The sequence below is a fragment of the Ahaetulla prasina genome, chromosome 8 (assembly GCF_028640845.1).
Source record: "Ahaetulla prasina isolate Xishuangbanna chromosome 8, ASM2864084v1, whole genome shotgun sequence".
NCBI lineage: Eukaryota > Metazoa > Chordata > Lepidosauria > Squamata > Colubridae > Ahaetulla > Ahaetulla prasina.
Window position 1 is genome coordinate 11,480,907 of NC_080546.1, and position 18,750 is coordinate 11,499,656.

The 18,750-nt window shown below is 44.7% G+C and overlaps 1 protein-coding gene across 1 annotated transcript in view; it reads left to right on the forward strand.

The window, feature by feature from the left end:
* The window catches only part of FRAS1 (Fraser extracellular matrix complex subunit 1), a 548,508-nt gene that overhangs the window by 437,679 nt on the left and 92,079 nt on the right, over positions 1 to 18,750 (forward strand). The window contains exons 40-48 of the mRNA XM_058193082.1: positions 1,346 to 1,478; positions 3,107 to 3,297; positions 4,937 to 5,090; positions 7,757 to 8,020; positions 10,604 to 10,792; positions 13,083 to 13,202; positions 15,594 to 15,773; positions 16,822 to 16,946; positions 17,586 to 17,726. Of these exons, the coding sequence (XP_058049065.1) occupies positions 1,346 to 1,478; positions 3,107 to 3,297; positions 4,937 to 5,090; positions 7,757 to 8,020; positions 10,604 to 10,792; positions 13,083 to 13,202; positions 15,594 to 15,773; positions 16,822 to 16,946; positions 17,586 to 17,726 (1,497 nt within the window). The remainder of the gene's footprint in view (positions 1 to 1,345; positions 1,479 to 3,106; positions 3,298 to 4,936; positions 5,091 to 7,756; positions 8,021 to 10,603; positions 10,793 to 13,082; positions 13,203 to 15,593; positions 15,774 to 16,821; positions 16,947 to 17,585; positions 17,727 to 18,750) is intronic.

An 18,750-nucleotide genomic window follows, 5' to 3' on the forward strand; every position in this document is an offset into this window, starting at 1 on the left:
CACAGACATTGTCACTCCCTTTTGGGAGACAAAAAAATGCATTTTATAATCCAAAAAATACGGAACGTGCCAGTTGCCAAGGATCTGAATTTTGATCATATGACCATGGGGATGTTGCAACGGTTGTAAGTGTGAAAAACAGTCATAAGTCTTTTTGTTCAGTGCCGTTGTAAATTCAAATGGTCACTAAAGGAATCTAAGTTCATTTAGTGACCAATGTAAGTTGAGGTTCACCTGTATTCAAAGTTGTGAAAACCTGTGAATTGGGAGTAGCATTCGGTGGAAAAGGAAGATAATTGAAATCCAGGGTGTCATGGAGACTAACAAGGTCATTGTGTCACATCCCATAAAAATAAAGTTTATGCTGAAATATCAGAGAGCTAGTTTCAGCTGCGACAAATTTGCCAGATTCTGAAGACTGTCTTATGGGACTCCCAAACTTTCAATATTTAGGAAATGTGCTTTATGCTTAGGCTACGCCAGATTATTATTATTTATTTGCACCAGAACAGTATTCCCTAGGAAAATACAACTTTTGGGTAACCTACACTCACAGGTCACTTCTTATAATTTTGTAGAGATGATCAGCGACCTCATGCTATTGAGCAAATTGGCTTACCTATTTTCTGATCTTTGGGGGGGAGGGGAATGGTAAGAGTTTTCTAGGTGTTTTGCAAGGGTGGGGAACAACTTTAGATGTGCTAAATCTGTTGTGATGGACCTCATTTCTTTGCTGATCTGCTAGAAATTGATAGAAATCCATCAATGGGCAAATTTGGAAGGCTGTAGCAGGTTCCAGAAACAAGGATGTTCATGGCTTACAGCAGTGGTGGAATTCAGCTGGTTAGGGCCAGTTCAGGTGAACCGGTAGTTAAATTGCTGGCTGGCCCCGCCTGGCCCCTTCCAGGAGTCCCCACACCCCCCATTTTGGTTCCCAGGTAAGTGCAGGGAGGCCTCCTAGGTCCAAAACGGGGCACAGGAGGGATGCGGCGTGCCCCCCCACGGTCCATTTTCACTCCCATATCTACTTCTGCTGTCTGCCTGCAATTTAACAGTTCAAACCTCACCAGGCTCAAGGTTTGACTCAGCCTTCCATCCTTCTGAGGTGGATAAAATGAGGACCCAGATTGTTGGGGGCAAGAGGCTGACTCTGTAAACCGCCTAGAGAGGGCTGTAAACCACTGTGAAGCGGTATATAAGTCTAATTGCTGTTGCTATTATATATTACGGGGATGACCCCATACGAAGTATTTCAGATCACAACTGTTAAGAGATAAGGAGGTAAAATTAAGTAATGCTCAAAATCAAATTTCCAGATAGGACAGAATGTTGTTTTTGTGTCCAGGTAGAAGAAGGGGGGCGAACACCACTTCAGCCTCACCACACCCTTGGCCTGGAAGGGGGCCTTGCTGAAGAAGGCCTGGTTGTAAAAATCACAAGTCCTCCAAAATACGGGTACATTGAAAACACCAGGACAGGTAAGGTGCGATTTCATACGGTCCTCGACTTACAACTCCAATGGATTTTTCCATTGCTAAGCCACGAAGCTTGTTCAGTGAGCTTTGCCCCATTTCACGACCATTTTTGCCACCGTCGTTAAGCAGACCGCTGCAGTTGTTAAGTAAATCGCACAGTCATATAAGCAAATCTGGCTTCCTCCATTAATTTGGCTCGTCAGAAGCTGGCTGGGAAGGTCACAAATTGTGATCACGTGACCACGGTATGCTGCAACCATTATAAATACATACCAGTTGTCACACACTCAATTTCGATCATGGGGATGCTGCAACAGTTGTAAGTGTGAGATCTGGTCATAAGTCATATTTTTCCGTGCCGTTGTTCAAACCGTCACTAAATGAAGGGGGTTGTAGGTTGAGAACTACCTGTATGTTGCTGTGAAATACTGTTCGCTATATATGCAAAAACATGACTGCAGTGACAATTCTGTACAGACAGGAATGGAAAGGTTGGAATGTCATATAGAATAGAATAGAATAGACTTCTTTATTGGCCAAGTGTGATTGGACACACAAGGAATTTGTCTTGGTGCATATGCTCTCAATGTACATAAAAGAAAAGATACGTTCATCAAGGTACAATACTTACAACACTTAATGATAGTCATAGGGTACAAATTTAACACCTAATGATACATTTAATGATAATCATAGGCTACAAATAAGCAATCAGGAAACAATCAATATCAGTATAAATTGTAAGGATACAAGCAACAAAGTTACAGTCATAAGTGGGAGAAGATGGGTGATGGAAACGATGAGAAGATTAATAGTAGTGCAGATTTAGTAAATAGTTTGACAGTGTTGAGGGAATTATTTGTTTAGCAGAGTGATGGCCTTCGGGGAAGAAACTGCTGTTGTGTCTAGTTGTTCTGGTGTGCAGTGCTCTATAGCGTCGTTTTGAGGGTAGGAGTTGAAACAGTTTATGTCCAGGATGCGAGGGATCTGTAAATATTTTCACGGCCCTCTTTTTGATTCGTGCAGTATACAGGTCCTCAATGGAAGGCAGGTTGGTAGCCACTGTTTTTTCTGCATAGTGGAAGAATTGTTGGAGTAAGTGATTGAACTAGCAGTGATGGCATAATTGACTCTTTTAATTAGAGATTGTTTAATTAGAAATTGTTTTCTATTTGGAAACCACTTCTGGACTTTGTGCTCAAGGCAGGAAAAAACAAATTCTTGATTTTGTTGTTTAATCTAGTTTGTTTTTTTACAGAAATGGCTACTACTTCTTGAGTTGGCAAAGTAAAAAGTTGAGGCTTTAATTCTGTTTTGTACCTTACTGTGCTGAAAAAGGCTGGAAGTCGATACTTTTTCCCCCCTTTCCCCTACACTTCTCTTTCCCATTTTTATCCCCTATAACCTTTATTTTTATTTGTGTTTGACATCATCACGATAAGCTTAATAAAATCAAAATGAGATGGGCGGCAAACAAATGCGATAAATAATAAAATTCTTGATTTGCTATGTATGCAAAAACTCGGCAAAGAATCAAGTTATTGTTCCTGCTTTAAGAAAAAATCAAAATAATTTTTAAAAGAGGAGAAAAAAACCCCACACTTTCCATATAAATACCACTTTCCTTGCAGGCAGACGGCTTGGTTTTGGAAACGCCGAAAGTTCTGATTTTTCTTTCTCACTTCAAGATGTGTTGGAGAACCGTATTTATTATTTTCAGAATGTCCATGAAAGTATTGAACCGTCGATGGACAGCTTTGGTTTTTATATCAGTGATGGCTTCAGCCAATCAGAAATCAGCAGTGTCAACATTACTATTAAGGTAATTGAATTCACCACCTAGTTTTTTCGTTTGTAAACTGTTGTGATAACAGAAATAATCTCTGGGTTCAAGCAAATTGCTAAGCTATGCTTTGTTTGTTGTGCAAGGCAAAAATGACTCCGTTTACACCTAATCTAAAGCACAAACTACAATTGTTATTGAGGCCGATTAATTGTCAAGAAGTCAAGAAGTTGAACTTAGCAAATCACATCAGGACTTAATGTGAATCAAGTCTTCCTCTCTCTCTCTCTCCCCCCTCCTCTCTTCTTACACACTCTCTCTCCCTCTTTCTCTCTTTCCTTCCCTCCTTCTCTCTCACACACACAGACATTCTCTCATTGTCTCTCACTCTTTCTCTCTCCTTCTTTCTTCCTTCCCCCTCTCTCTCTCACACACAGACGTTCCTTCCCTCTCTCTCACTCTTTCTCTCTCCCTCCCTCTCTCTCTCACACACACACATTCTCTCCCTCCTTCCCTCCCTCCCTCTCTCTCTCACACACTCACTCTTTATCTCTCCCTCTCTCTCTCACATACACACATATCTTCCCTCTCTCTCCCTCTTTCTCTCTCTCCCTCCCTCCCTCCCACTCTCTCTCTCTCACACACACACATTCCCTCCCTCTCTCTCACTTTCTCTCTCTCTCTCTCACACACACACACTATCTATCTATCTATCTATCTATCTATCTATCTATCTATCTATCTATCTATCTATCTATCTATCTATTCTCTCCTTCCTTCCTTCCTTCCTTCCTTCCTTCCTTCCTTCCTTCCTTCCTTCCTTCCTTCCTTCCTTCCTTCCTCCTCTTCTTTCTTCTTCATTCTCTTTCTAGCTCTCTTTTCTTTCTTCATCCATTATATCTGTCTATCTGTCTATACACACACACACATGCATCTATACATACATACCATACACAACCACATTAACCTGTAGTGATCATATTTTTGTACACATTAATGCCAGGAATGGGCTGCTGGGGGTTCCCAGGGGTTCGGGAGACCCTCTAGCTAAGATTCTGTGCAGTTCGGAGAACCCCCAAATCCCACTCCTGGATGGCCCTGCCCACTCTGCCCCACCCCTCCCAGGAATCCCCATGCGGCCTGTTTTGGATGCTGATAAGTGCAGGGAGGCTCAGGGAGGGCAAAAAATGGGCCTACAGGAAGTTCACGAAAGCCAGAAACGAGGACCTCCGGAGCCTGAGGAGGCTGTTTTTGCCCTCCTGGAGGCTCAAAGAAAGCCTCCAGAGCCCGGGGAGGGCAAAAATCCCCCCCCCCGGGTGGTGCAGGGGGTCGACTAGGCCACGGCCACCCAACAACCGGGCAGAGAACCCCTTGCTAAAAATTTTGAAGCCCATCCCTGATTAATGCAAATACACAATGTCTACCAGGAGAATACAAATTCAGGTTTCTGGTTTATTTCATGAAATACCTTGATGCTTGAAATGCTTTCAGTTAGATTTTGGTTCAAAAATGTATTCAACATTATTATGAATCTTGAACTACAGCCACATGACTCTTATATTTCCATAATCTTATTTTCTAGGATTTCGTAGCTTCTCGTGGCCTTTCCTTTTCCGTTTCAAGAGCCGGTTGTTGAACTTAATTTTTCTCCTTGTGATTTTCCTTCTGTTCTTTGTAGCGCCTGAATGATGAGCCACCTCAGGTAAAGGTGAGCCCTATCAGCGTGCATGAAAACACGGCAGTCGTGATTCGGAATTCCTCCTTGAAGCTAAGGGACTTGGACACTCCTAATGACCTTCTGGTTTTCATGGTAACCAACGCACCCGTTCATGGTGAGACATATTATTGTAGTAACGCTGAAGAAATAGCACTAGCAATTAGATTTACGGTATTTTTCGGAGTATAAGACACACCTTTTTCCCCCCAAAAAGAGGGTGAAAATCTGGGTGCGTCTTATACTCCGAATGTAGCCCCACCCAGCTTCTCAAAGGAAGGTTTCAGAAGTTGAAAAAAGCATCAGAAACGAAGCTTCAGAAAAGAAGCCCCCAAACAGAGCTTCAGAGGATTTTTTTCTGAAGCTGTTTTGGAGGCTTTTAGAGGCAGAGTGTCGTGTCCCACTCCTCCGCTGACGGCCGAGTCAGGGAAATCCGAATCAGGCTTGCCTCTGCAGCTCTGCCCAAAGTCCTAGCAAAGTCCTCAGAGCAGACAGGAGACCAGTAAGTGACTTCAGCAAGATAAGTTCGACTTTGCCTGACTCAGAGACTGCCAGAAAGCAGATCCTTTATATAGGCCATGGGGTGTGGCTCCATGACTCAGCACTCATTAAGGCCTGCCCCTCCCTTCCTTCTGTTGCCTCCGCCTATCCAGTCTTCTGATGCGAGGGTCACTCCAATCAGCAGCTGTTGGAAGTAAACTTTCCTCAGGCTCACATGCTGTGGAGGAGGGGGAGGGGTCTAGCTGCTCCGTTTGCCTGGGCATGGAGCCAGGGCTGGGGCCGGGGGATGCTCTCTCCTCTGCAGCCTGCTTGGGCATGGAGCCAGGGCTGGGACCGGGAGGTGCCCCCTCCTCTACAGCTTGTCTGGGCATGGAGCCAGGACTGGGGCCGGGAGGCATACATTCCTCCGTGTTCGGGAGCAGATAAGCAGACCCCGGCTGCGGTGAGAGCGGACAAGACACAACACTGAGTTTCAGAAGTTTCAGAGGCAGAAAAAAAGGCAAAAAACAAAAACCAAGGCACAGAGCTTATTCCGGGAGGCTGATCCACCTGCCAATCAGCTGTTTTCTTATTTTTCTCCCAAAAAACTAAAGTGCGTCTTATACTCCAAAAAATGCAGTATATAGAAATCTCCTGTTAGTGGGGTTTTTTAATACAGTATGTATTACAGCAAAAGATCCAGGCAGCCCTTGACATATGACCACAATTAAGCCCAAAATTTATGTTGCTAAGTGAGACATTTGCTCAGTGAGTTTTGCCTCATTTTACGACCTCTCTTGCCACAGTTGTTAACCAACTCACTGCAGTCGTTAAATTAATAGCGATAGCACTTACACTTTCACAGCCCTCTTTAAGAGGTTTACAGAGTCAGCAGGTTGTCCCCATAACAATCTGGGTCCTCATTCTACCGACTTCGGAAGGATGGAAGGCTGAGTCAACCTTGAGCCTGGTGAGATTTGAACTGCCAAACTGCAGGCAGTCAGCAGAAGTAGCCTGCAGTACTGCATTCTAACCACTGCGCCACCAGAGCTCATAACACAATTATTGTGAAACTTTGACTTTGATTGTCAGAAGATCAAAAAATAAATAAATAAATAAAATAAAAAAAGATCACAAAAGGTGATCCCATGACCTCGGGGGACATGCAACCGTCATAAATAATAAGCGAGTTGCCAAGCATCTGAATTTTGATCACATGACCAGGGAGATGCTACAACGGGCATCAGTGTGAAAAAACGCTCCGAAGCCACTTTTTTTCAGTGCTGTTGTAACTTTGAGCGGTCACTAAATGAACTGTTGTAAATCGAGGACTATCTACAGTTGTGCATTCCTGATATTGCCACTGTTCTTATTCTGTGGTAAAGGGTTCTAAACGCTCAGAAAAGATACTGTGAAGAATAAGTATGTTAGCAGTTGAACAGCGGTGGGTTTCACATATTCTTACCACCGGTTTGCCCAGTGCGCGCATGCTCGTTTCGTGCACGTGACCTCTGCGTATGTACATGGCCGTCCACGCATGCGGTTTGCTCACATGTGTGTCGTGTCCCACTCCTCCGCTGACGGCCGGGTCAGGGAAATCCGAATCAGGCTTGCCTCTGCAGCTCTGCCAAAGTCCTAGCAAAGTCCTCAGGGCAGGCAGGAGACCAGAAAGTGACTTCAGCAAGATATGTTTAGACTTTGCCTGACTCAGAGAATGCCAGAAAGCAGGTCCTTTATATAGGCCATGGGGTGTGGCTCCATGACTCAGCACTTATCCAGGTCTGCCCCTCCCTTCCTTCTGTTGCCTCCGCCTATCAAGTCTTCTGATGCGAGGGTCACTCCAGTCGGCAGCTGTTGGTAATAGACGTCCCTCAGGCTCACATGCTGTGGACGAGGGGGAGGGGTCTAGTTGCTCCGTTTGCCTGGGCATGGAGCCAGAGCTGGGGGCTGGAGATACTTCCTCCTCTTCAGCCTGTCTGGGCATGGAGCCAGGGCTGGGACCGGGAGGCATACTAGGACATTCCTCCGTGTTCGGAAGCAGATAAGAAGGCCCCGGCTGTGGTGAGATTGGACGAGACACAACAATGTGCACCTTCCATGCATGTGACCGGCCTCAAAAAAGTGGCTAAATAGGACGGTATTACACCGGGGCAGGAGCGGGACCACCCGCAGTTACTGCTACCAGTTCGCCCGAACTGGTCTGAGCCAGCTAAATACCACCTCTGGAATCGGTTTAAGATATTAATGCAACAGAGAGAAAACCATCTGTGAGGAACTAACTCATAATTCTTGACTTACTCTCAGGATACCTGTACCGAAGGGAATCTCCTCAGCATTCTCTGGAGAATGGACAAGCTCTCTCGGAGGGATCCACTTTCACCTACCAGGAGGTCCTGGAGGAACTGATCGTTTATAAATTGAACAGTTTGGTAGCCCAAAGGGACGAGTTCCAATTTTCACTCTCAGATGGCCTCCACACTGAGACAGGGAAAGTGGAGTTTGCAGTAGCCTCACCAAGGAGGGACCTTCCCAGATTAATCGTGAACAAAGGCCTACAACTCCTTGCTGGTAAATCAATTCTGAATATGATTTCAATATCGAGATCACGTGAAGTGTTAATACCGCTTTTTAATGCCTTGGTAAGGCCACACTTGGAATCCTGCATCTAGTTTTGGTCACCATGTGGGGACTCTAGAAAGAGTGCAGAGAAGAGCAACAGAGATGATTAGGGGACTGGAGGCTAAAACATATGAAGGAACTGAAGAAATACTTTTTCATGCAGTTCTTAGTTAAACTTAGTTAAACGGTTGCAAGAACTGGTTATGTCTAGTTTAACTAGGGGAGACATGATAGCAGCCTTCCAATATCTCAGGGGTTGCCACAAAGAAAAAGGAGTCAAGCTATTCTCCAAAGCACCTGAGGGTAGGACAAGAAGCAACGGGTGGAAACTAATGAAGGAGAGAAGCAACTAAGAACTAAGGAGAAAGTTCCTGGGAGTTAGAACAATTAATCAGTGGAACAACTTTCCTCCAGAAGTTGTAAGTGCTCCAACACTGGAAGTTTTTAAGAAGATGATGGATAACCATTTGTCTGAAATGGGGTAGAGTTTCCTGCCTAAGCATGGGGTTGGACTAGATGACCTCCAAGGTCCCTTCCAACTCTGTTATTCTATTGTATTCTATTCTATTCTATTCTATTCTATTCTATTCTATTCTATTCTATTCTATTTTCTGAAGTCCCCCTTATTAAAATTCCTGCGTATCCAAATTTCCTGAAGATTCCTGCCAGGCCTTCCGCTTTTATATTTCTTGGTCAACACACTTGGAAGCCCACCCATATTGTTCTAAATTGTCCCCACCATCTGGAGATCTCAGATGCAGTCGGTGTGGTATGGTTTCTATGGAAGTCAGCTGGGAACTCCCCGAGACTATAAATAATTGAAATTAACCGAAAATTGAGGGTGGAGTGTTGTGTTGGACGATTGAGGAGGCAGGAGTCAGGTCTTGTGTAACAACAGCTCTTTATTGTATGGTGTGAACCCAGCAAATGAACCATAGGAGAAGCTCTCCTTATATACTATTCTGCCTGAGGCACCAGCCAATCATTAACGAGTATTTTCCCTCCAAAAGTTCCCTCCAAAAGTCAGATGCATTACATAGAGAACTTCAACCAATTGACATTCATGATTTCTAGTTAAGAATGGCTTGTCACTGAACAATGTTGCTTAACCTTGGCAACTTTAAGATGTGTGGACTCCAACTCCCAGAATTCCCTAGCCACATGACCTTAGAGCAATGGTGGTTAACCTTTCGGTGCCGAATGCATGTGTGCGTGGCCGGACCCCCAAAATGCAATGCGAGCACCCCTCGCACATGCCCCCCGCCCCTTGCATGCATGCGCATTCTCCGCACGTGCGCTCTGCCCCCTGCGTCCCGTTTTGGCTTCCAGGTTGGTGCAGGCGGCTTTCCAGGCTCAAAACAGGGCAGGGGGGAGCCTTGTGCAGTGCCCCCACTCCCCGTTTTGGCTTCCAGGTTGGTGCAGGCGGCTTTCCAGGCTCAAAACAGGGCAGGGGGGAGCCTTGTGCAGTGCCCCCACTCCCCGTTTTGGCTTCCAAGTTGATGCAGGAGGCTTTCCAGGCCCAAAACGGGGTGCGGGAAGGGGGCCTGCATTTGAACCCCCAAAATGCAATGCAAGCCCCCCCCCTCTCATGCACCCCAACCCTGCACATGCGCACACGTGTTCCCTTCATGTGCTTCACTCCCCGCCATGCCCGGCAGAGACCCGAAGATTAGTTGGCCAGCGGGAAGTGCGCGCCCATGTGCAGTGGAGCTGGGCTGGGGCGACGGCTGGCGTGCCAGGCAACATGCCACTTCGGGCACATGTGCCATAGGTTCGCCATTACAGCCTTAGACCATCCAATGTATGTGACTTAAAAATCAGCTTTTATCCTTTTCTTCTCCAGAAAGAAGCAAATGCATTTCTAGTTCTTTCCTTTCTCCACAGGCGTTTGGTCCACGTATTTATTGAATTGTATTTGTGGGGTGGGGGAAGGGATCTATCGGGTGGCTTGCAAAACATCGTTTTGCATAGCCTGTCAAAATTGGAGGGTTGCATTGATTTTTTTTCTAAACTTCGGGATGAACATTTGCACCGAAAAGCCTCGAACGAAGTCTTCCTTCAGCCAAGGTGTCAAATCAGTGTCAGGGACAGCTTTGTGAGGCTGTGATTTCAGAAGGCCCCATGAGGGGAAAAAAACAAACAAACAGGCAAGCAAAATTGAATTGGAAACCTTTCCTCTTAACTGAGTTGAACAAAAACCTGGCTAGAAGTTAGTAGGTGGGAGGTCATATCGGACAATCTCTCTGGTTTGGAGAACAAATATTCCCAAACATGCCTTAGAAGGGAGATTCATTTATCTCTGATTTTGTGGGAGGGAAAATAGCAAAGTCTGGTCCAGCCATATGGCACCTACTTCTAAAATCTTGTCAAGGTAATCACAGGGATTAATCCAGGCAAACCCCAGGAGTTTGACACTGACTTGAAGGAAATCAATCAATCAATCAATCAATCAATGAGCAAGCAAGCTGTCATTCCCAGAATAATTAAGCAAGACATTTAACAGACATGTGTCTGTTTGTTTCCACATTTTAGGCTCTGTGGCAGTCATTACAAACCAGCATTTAAGAGCCACAGGTCCTGATTCAGGTGACCTGTCTATCAAATACATCATGAAGAAGGACCCAACCTATGGATTGTTGCACCTGCATGAAAGAGATTCTTTGATGCAGATCTCCGCTCGGGGACCAGCCAAAAGCTTCACCCAGGCAGATATAAACAAAGGTGAGATGCTTTTCAGGAATTGGGTATGTCTAGTTCAGTTAAAAGAAGGGGTGACATGATAGCATTGTTTCAATATTTGAGGGGCTGCCCAAAGAAGGGGGGATCAACCAAGGCATCTGAAGCAATGGTGAAATCCAAAAAAGTTTACTACTGTTCTGTGGGTGTGGCTTGGTGGGCATGGTGTGGCTTGATGGGCATGGCTTGGGCATGGCACAGGAAGGATACTGTAAAATCTCCATTCTCACCCCACTCCTGGGGGAAGGATACTGCAAAATCTCCATTCTCACCCCACTCCTGGGGGAAGGATACTGCAAAATCTCCATTCTCACCCCACTCCTGGGGGAAGGATACTGCAAAATCTCCATTCCCTCCCCACTCCTGGGGAAAGGATACTGCAAAATCTCCATTCCCACCCCATTCTGGGGCTAGCCAGAGATGGTATTTGCCGGTTCTCCAAACTGCTCAAAATTTCCGCTACCGGTTCTCCAGAACCTGTCAGAACCTGCTGGATTTCACCCCAACCTGAAGGCAGGACGCAAAGCAATGGATGGAAACTAATCCAGGAGAGAAGCAATCTAGAACGAAGGAGAAATTTCCCATTAATCAGTGGACCGGCTTGGCTCTAGAAGTTGTGGGTGCTCTGACACTGGAGGTTTTGAGAGGTGATAAGTAGGGATCTCAAAACTAACGGAATTCATGTTTCACTCAAATATCCCCTTTTGTTGATCATTCCCATGAAGACAACAGTCCATGGGACAAAGAATTTTTTTTATTGGCCAAGTGTGATTGGACACACAAGGAATTTGTCCTGGTGCATATGCTCTCAATGTACATAAAAGAAAAGATACCTTCATCAAGGTACAACACTTACGATAGTCATAGGATACAAATTTAACACTTAATGATACAACACTTAATGATAGTCATAGGCTACAAATAAGCAATCAGGAAACAATCAATATCAATATAAATCGTAAGGATACAAGCAACAAAGTTACAGTCATACAGTCATAAGTGGAAGGAGATGGGTGATGGGAACGATGAGAAGATTAATAGTAAGGCAGATTTAGCAAATAGTTTGACAGTGTTGAGGGAATTATTTGTTTAGCAGAGTGATGGCGTTTGGGGAAAAACTGGCCTTGTGTCTAGTTGTTCTGGTGCACTGTGCACTATAGCATTGTTTTGAGGGTAGGAGTTGAAACAGTTTATGTCCAGAATGGAACAGGCTGAATCATCTGCAAAATAGGAGTGTGTTAAATAGCAAATAGATTTGTAGAAGGATAACATCAAAAGAAGAGTTCAGCGGAGCACCAGGGACCATCAATGTCAGCATCTCTGGATGAGTTTATCATCTCACAGAGAACTTGGTTACATACTTCAGCAAAACACAATTAGCATAATTGTTGCATCATTGTTGCAATACTCATCCCTTTTTGCTTTGGTCGCTAGGGCTGGGGTCTCGGCTTTGATGGTCAGGGAGGGCTGCACTCTGGTTCCTTTGCAAACAGTTCTTTTAGTGTTTCAAATGCTTTTTGGCAGGTTAGGTCCCACTGTAGGGGTTGTCCTGGGCGGGATTTCGTCCCTGGTCCCCCTGTCTTTAGGAGGTCTATCATGGGTTTGGCAATTTTCATGAAGGAGGGGATGAATTGCCTATAGAAATTTGCGAATCTTAGGAAGCTTTGCAGCTGTCTGCGGGTGCGAGGGAACTGCTAGCCTAGAACGGCTTGTACTTTGCTTGGGTCGATCTCCGTGCCCTCATTTGACATTCGGTAGCCCAGGTAGTCTAGCCATGCGTGGTGAAATTCGCATTTTGATAGCTTGACATACAGGTCGCCTTCAGGAAGTGAGGGGAGCCGAATGTCAACTCGCAAAGCATCCCTGGCCTGCTCTCGATTTGCCATAGGCAAAGGGGATGGGAAAATGGCAAAGCAGCACGGCAGCCAAAAACAAAAGCACATTCCAGCCATATCTCTCTCAAGGCTGTCTCCCAGGGTTACCCACAGCAGCCGGAGGGGAGTGATCTCTACAACCTGCGAAATGGCTCCATTGGCAAATGTGACTGATGACACACCCTGGGGGGAAGGGGGAAATAGGGTCAAGATTGGGTCGTAAATTACATGGGGTCAGAGTTGACTTCACTTGGAACGTGCTGACATGAAGCTCTTATTTATTAGAGCTTAGACTGGATTTCTTTTGAAGCTTGGCTGGAAGCTCATGATTTAATTAGGGCATTCGTGGGAACCCTTGCAGATGTTCTAAGTATTCTATTTTTCCCCCCTTCTACTAACAGGACAAGTCAAATACAGCCACGAGAAAGGAGAACCAGTTGGGACATTTTTTTTTGTTTTTGATGTGACAGATGGAGAGAGAAACAGACTGGCAGACTTGGAATTTTCAATCAACGTAACAGGTAAGCCAACCATCTTGTCACAGCTTTTCTTTTCTTTAGCAAGACAGAGGAGGGCTTTAATTAGCTAGAATCAAGGAAATTCTGGAAAAGCCTGCAGCTGTGAAGTAGGGTGGTTAGAATCAATTAGGAAAACAATTTAGGGGCTGCACATTACTAGCACTAGAATAATAGAGGTTTGATAGTGTTGAGAATCTTCGCTTCTGCGTCCTGAATGATACAGATTGCTATTCTGATATTACAATTCACGGTTCACCACAATATATAATTTGTCATAGAATTCCACTGATTAGGTTTATATTTCAGGGGAATTTCCTCTTGAGGTGTTAAATGAGGAGTCAACAGAAATCCACCCTTGTTATGGCTTTCTTGAAAAATGGATCACATTTGGAAACTATGTTACTTGAAAATTAGAAGTTAATTAAGTGGTTAAGTTAGTCACCTAAAATCGATTGTCTAGCAAAAAAAAAAAAAGGTGTCCCAATTATTTTTTGAAAAATGCTTCTAATACAAACATTGGTGCACAATTATGTTTGCTCTCTTTATTATTTTTCACCTGAAAAAGGTCTCTTTAAATTATGATTGTAAAGTAAAACATTGAGTTTAGCTTTGTAGCAGCAGAGAGAAAATGTTTTTCCTTGTAATCAGGAATGTCCTGTAATTGACATTGGTTAATAATGTAACATTGGACACAATCGGGTGGGATTCAGCCAGTTTGGAACGGTTTGGGCAAACCGGATGCTAATTTTACATCTCGTTCACCGAACCGGGCAAGGACTGGTTGAACCTGCCCCTCCCAGGAGTCTCCACGTGGCCTGTTTTGGATGCCAGGTAAGTGCAGGGCCCGCACAGAGACTTTGGGAAGGTGAGAAACGGGCCTTCCGGAAGTTCTGGAAGTCAAGAAGTGGGCCTGTTTCCAGCCTCTGGGGTGCCTCCGGAGCTCGGGGGAGGCTGTTTTCACCCTCCCGGAGGCTCAAGGAAAGAAGAGGTTGGATAACCATTTGTCTGAAGTGGTGTAGGGTTTCCTGCCTAAGCAGGGGGCTGGACTAGAAGACCTCCAAGGTCCCTTCCAACTCTGTTATTCTATTCTAAATGATGAAATTCACTGCTAATTGTTGTAGGAGTGATAGCTAGGTGGATGGTTTTAAAATATTCTCCAAAGTTCACAGAGGGTTGGGCCATCAGTGGCTACCAAAAGAAGAGGGAGTCAAGCTATTCTCCAAAGCACCTGAAGGCAGGACAAAAAGTGATGGATGGAAACTAATCAAGGAGAGAACCAACCTAGAACTAAGGAGGAATTTCCTGACAGTGAGAACAATTAACCAATGGGAATGGCTTCTCTCCAGAAGCTGTGGGTGCTTCATCACTGGAGGTTTTCAAGAAGAGATTGGACAACCGTTTGTCTGAAATGGCATGGGGGTGTCTCCTGATCGAGTAGGGTGTTGGATAGGAGACCTCCCTTCCAACTCTGTTTTTCTGTTATAAATACTACTTCCTGAATCATAGACAGCAAATACGGAAATGGGCTTTGATCCTCCCGCTGACACTTGTGAACTTCCTAAATCCATCCACTTTTCCACCTCTGTGGCTCAGACTGGTAAAACAGTCTGTTATTAACAGCAGCTGCCTGCAATTACTGCAGGTTCAAGTCCCACCAGGCCCAAGGTTGACTCAGCCTTCCATCCTTTATAAGGTAGGTAAAATGAGGACCCAGATTGTTGGGGGCAATAAGTTGACTTTGTATATAAATATACTTACTTACGGGACCGCCTGCTGTTACCTTATGCCTCCCACCGACCCGTACACTCACACAGAGAGGGACTTCTCAGGGTGCCGTCCGCCAGGCAATGTCGGCTGGCGGCCCCCAGGGGAAGATCCTTCTCTATGGGGGCTCCTACTCTTTGGAATGAACTTCCCCCTGGTTTACGCCAAATACCTGACCTTCGGACCTTTCGCCGCAAACTGAAAACATATTTGTTTGTTCGCACGGGGCTTTCTTAAATTGTCTAGATTTTGAATTTTAAATTTTATTTAAGTCTTAAATTGGGGTTTTTAGATTTTTAACCATTTTAATTTTCGGCCACACTGTATAATAAGTTTTTTAATTTACTTTTAATTGTACATTGTTTTTTTTTTACCTTGGCTGTACACCGCCCTGAGTCCTTCGGGAGAAGGGCGGTCTATAAATCTAATAAAATAAATAAATAAATAATAAATAAATAAATAAATATACAAATAGGATGAAGACTATTGCTAACATAGTGTAAGCCGCCCTGAGTCTTCGGAGAAGGGCAGGATATAAATGCAAATTTTAAAAAAACCATGTGACAAAGAAGATGGATCTAGGATCTGACTCTATATGTTTCCTCTTATTTCCACTCCCCGCTCCCCCAGAGGATCGATTTCCTTTGTCCGTCACTGTCAACACTGGGCTAACCCTGGACGAAAACTCGGTGAGAAAAATCACCCCTTTGGAACTGTCAGCTAAGAAGCAGAGTGGAGACTCCAGCGATCTCCTCTACAGGATTATTAAACAGCCCCAGCTGGGACGCTTGGAACACACAACATTACCAGGTTTGCAAATATTTACTGGTTTTGGAGCGAAGTGAGAATAAAAGCTCCTATTTTGCGGAATCCCAGGGAATCGTGCTGATTTATTTAGCGATAGACGTTAGGATGCCTGGAGTGTCTCGTTTTAAAGTCTGACGGTATTAATAAATGAAGGGATAAATATGGCTGCCGGACACATTTGAAAGCATCCCAAAGGTGTTTGTGTTGCAAGGGGAGAATTTAAAATAAAAATGTAAATAATAAATAAATAAATAAATAAATTTCTGAAAGCAAGTTTTGAAGGTTCTGGGGACAGGAATTCTTTGAGCTAGAAGAAACACTTGGAATTTTGTAATTTAAGTTCTAAACTTAATCTTGCGTAGCTTCTTCTCCAGAAAGATTACACTACTGACCAGAGCATACAAAACATTTGCTATACCAATTCTCGAATACAGCTCGCCTGTCTGGAACCCATACCTCATTTCGGACATTAATACAATTGAGCGTGTCCAGAAATATTTTACAAGAAGAGTTCTCCGCTCCTCTGATCACAACAAAATACCTTATGCCACCAGACTTGAAATCCTGGGTTTACATTTAGAACTCCGCCGCCTTCGGCATGACCTGAGTATAACTCATAAAATCATCTGCTACAATGTCCTTCCTGTCGAAGACTACGTCAGCTTCAATCACAACAATTCACGAGCACACAATAGATTTAAACTTAATGTGAACCGCTCCAATCTTGATTGTAGAAAATATGACTTTAGTAACAGAGTTGTTAATGCCTGGAATGCACTACCTGACTCTGTGGTCTCTTCCCAAAATCCCCAAAGCTTTAACCAAAGACTATCTACTATTGACCTCACCCCATTCCTAAGAGGTCTGTAAGGGGCGTGCATAAGAGCACCAGTGTGCCTACCATTCCTGTCCTAATGTTCCCTTTGGTTGTATCCAATTTGTATGGTTATTTCATGCTTATACTTATATATACTGTTGTGTTTGACAAAATAAATAATAATAATAATAATTTGAGAGCAGAAACGTGGATTCTTCTGCTACTGTTTTCTAGGCAGAAGGATTAGCTCCTTCCAACAAGAAGACCTTATCTCCCACAGCCTCCAGTACATCCATACAAGCGAGGCTGAGGAATACACTGATGCATTCACGTTCACCGTTTCGGATGGCCGTCAGGAGGTTGGTCAACTGCCATGAGTTTTGTTGTGTCTGCGCCTCCCAAGCCGGGCCTCCTGCCAGAAAGTGACTTGGAAAGTGAGGGGGAAGGGCCGTCAGGACTTACCTTGGGAGCACCGGCTTCCCTGGCTCAGCTCCAGAAGCCAGAGGCAGGCCAGGTGGAAGAGATAACGAGGCCTCCGTCCTCTGACTATTTCCCCCCCAGGCCACGCCTCCAGACCCAGCTGATGGCAATTAGGCCTGGCTGGACCCTAGGTCTCGTAGGCAGGAGAGGCGGGAACAACAGAAGCAGGGGTGGGGGCAGGCCTAGGAAGTGCTGACTCATGGAGCCACACCCCATAGGATATAAAGGAAGCAAGAGCTGCTGTGCCTCTTCGTAGCAGGCAAATCAACTGATTAACTAAGAGCTGAAGTACTGTTTATTCCTGGGTGACTCATCGGCGTCGAGGGAGATAACAGTCACTTGGCAGAAACTCGCTAGTTTACTGCCAGAGCTGATAGTGCCAGCTAATTAAGCCATCGCTCGGACGGAGGCGAGGGGGGACAGAACAGGTTTCCAAGAAAATGGTTCTTTTTTGTCTGTGGAAAGGCAACATCCCCCAAGAATAGGTTTGTTCAGGGTCCCGTTCTTTCTACCCATAGGTGACCCAGAATTTTGAAATCACCATTAACCCGGTTGACGATTCTTTGCCGGTGGTGCAGACCGCGGGCACGACTGTGCAGGAAGGAGTGAGGAAAACCATCACGGAATTTGATCTCAAAGCCACCGACGCGGACACAGAGGTGAAAGAAGGAGTTCTCTTTGGGTTCCATGAAGGACTTTAGAAGGAAATTGTAGGTTCCATCCAATGCTATTTTCCTCTAGAACAGGGATAGGCAGCTATGAGGCCTTTACTGCCTATGGACTTCAACTCCCAGAATTCCTGAGTCAACCATGCTGGCTCAGGAATTCTGGGAGTTGAAGTCCACAAGTGATAAAGGGGCCATAATTGTCCACGTCTGCTCAAGAAGTAGACAATCATATGGAGCCCTGTGTACATGCTCTGTATAGGCAGTGCTTGTCTTACGGCCACAACTGAGCCCAGAATTTCTGTCATTAAGTGAGACGTTTGTTTAATGAGTTTTGCCCCACTTTATGACCTTTCTTGCCACACTTGTTACGTGAATCACGGCAGATAATAAATTAGCAACCCAGTTGTTAAGTGGATCTGGCTTTCCCATCGATTTTGCTTGTCAAAAGGTCGCAAAAGGGGATCACATGACCCCGGGATACGGCAACCGTCATATATATCAACCAATGGCCAAGCACCTGAATTTTGACCACGTGACCATAGGGATGCTGCAGTGGTCGTAAGGGTGAAAAACGGTCATAATCGCTCTTTTCAGTGCCGTTGTAACTTTGAACGGTCACTAAGTGAACTGTTGTAAGTCGAGGACTACATGTATTCTGCTTTTTGTCCAGGAACATGAGGCAAAGTTCATGGGGGAAGGTTGGGCCCTCCATATCGACCTTTTTATTTTTGGCAACAAGAAAAATATAAGATACTTTGGGCTGACCCAAAGGCTCAGGGTGGACGACAACCAATGCTCGTAATATAGCTGTGGCTATATTATTTTCTGCATTTTTGTTATCGTCGTAAACCATCTTGAAAATCGGGATAAACAAGATACGTTCATGAATAAATAAACACTTTGCTTCTCTGCTGATCTAATATTCTGAGATATGCTACCTCTGGGCTAGGAGGTTCTGTTTAGTTGGCAGAACTAATAGACCTTTCCGAGATTAAACTTCCATGAAATTATCAAA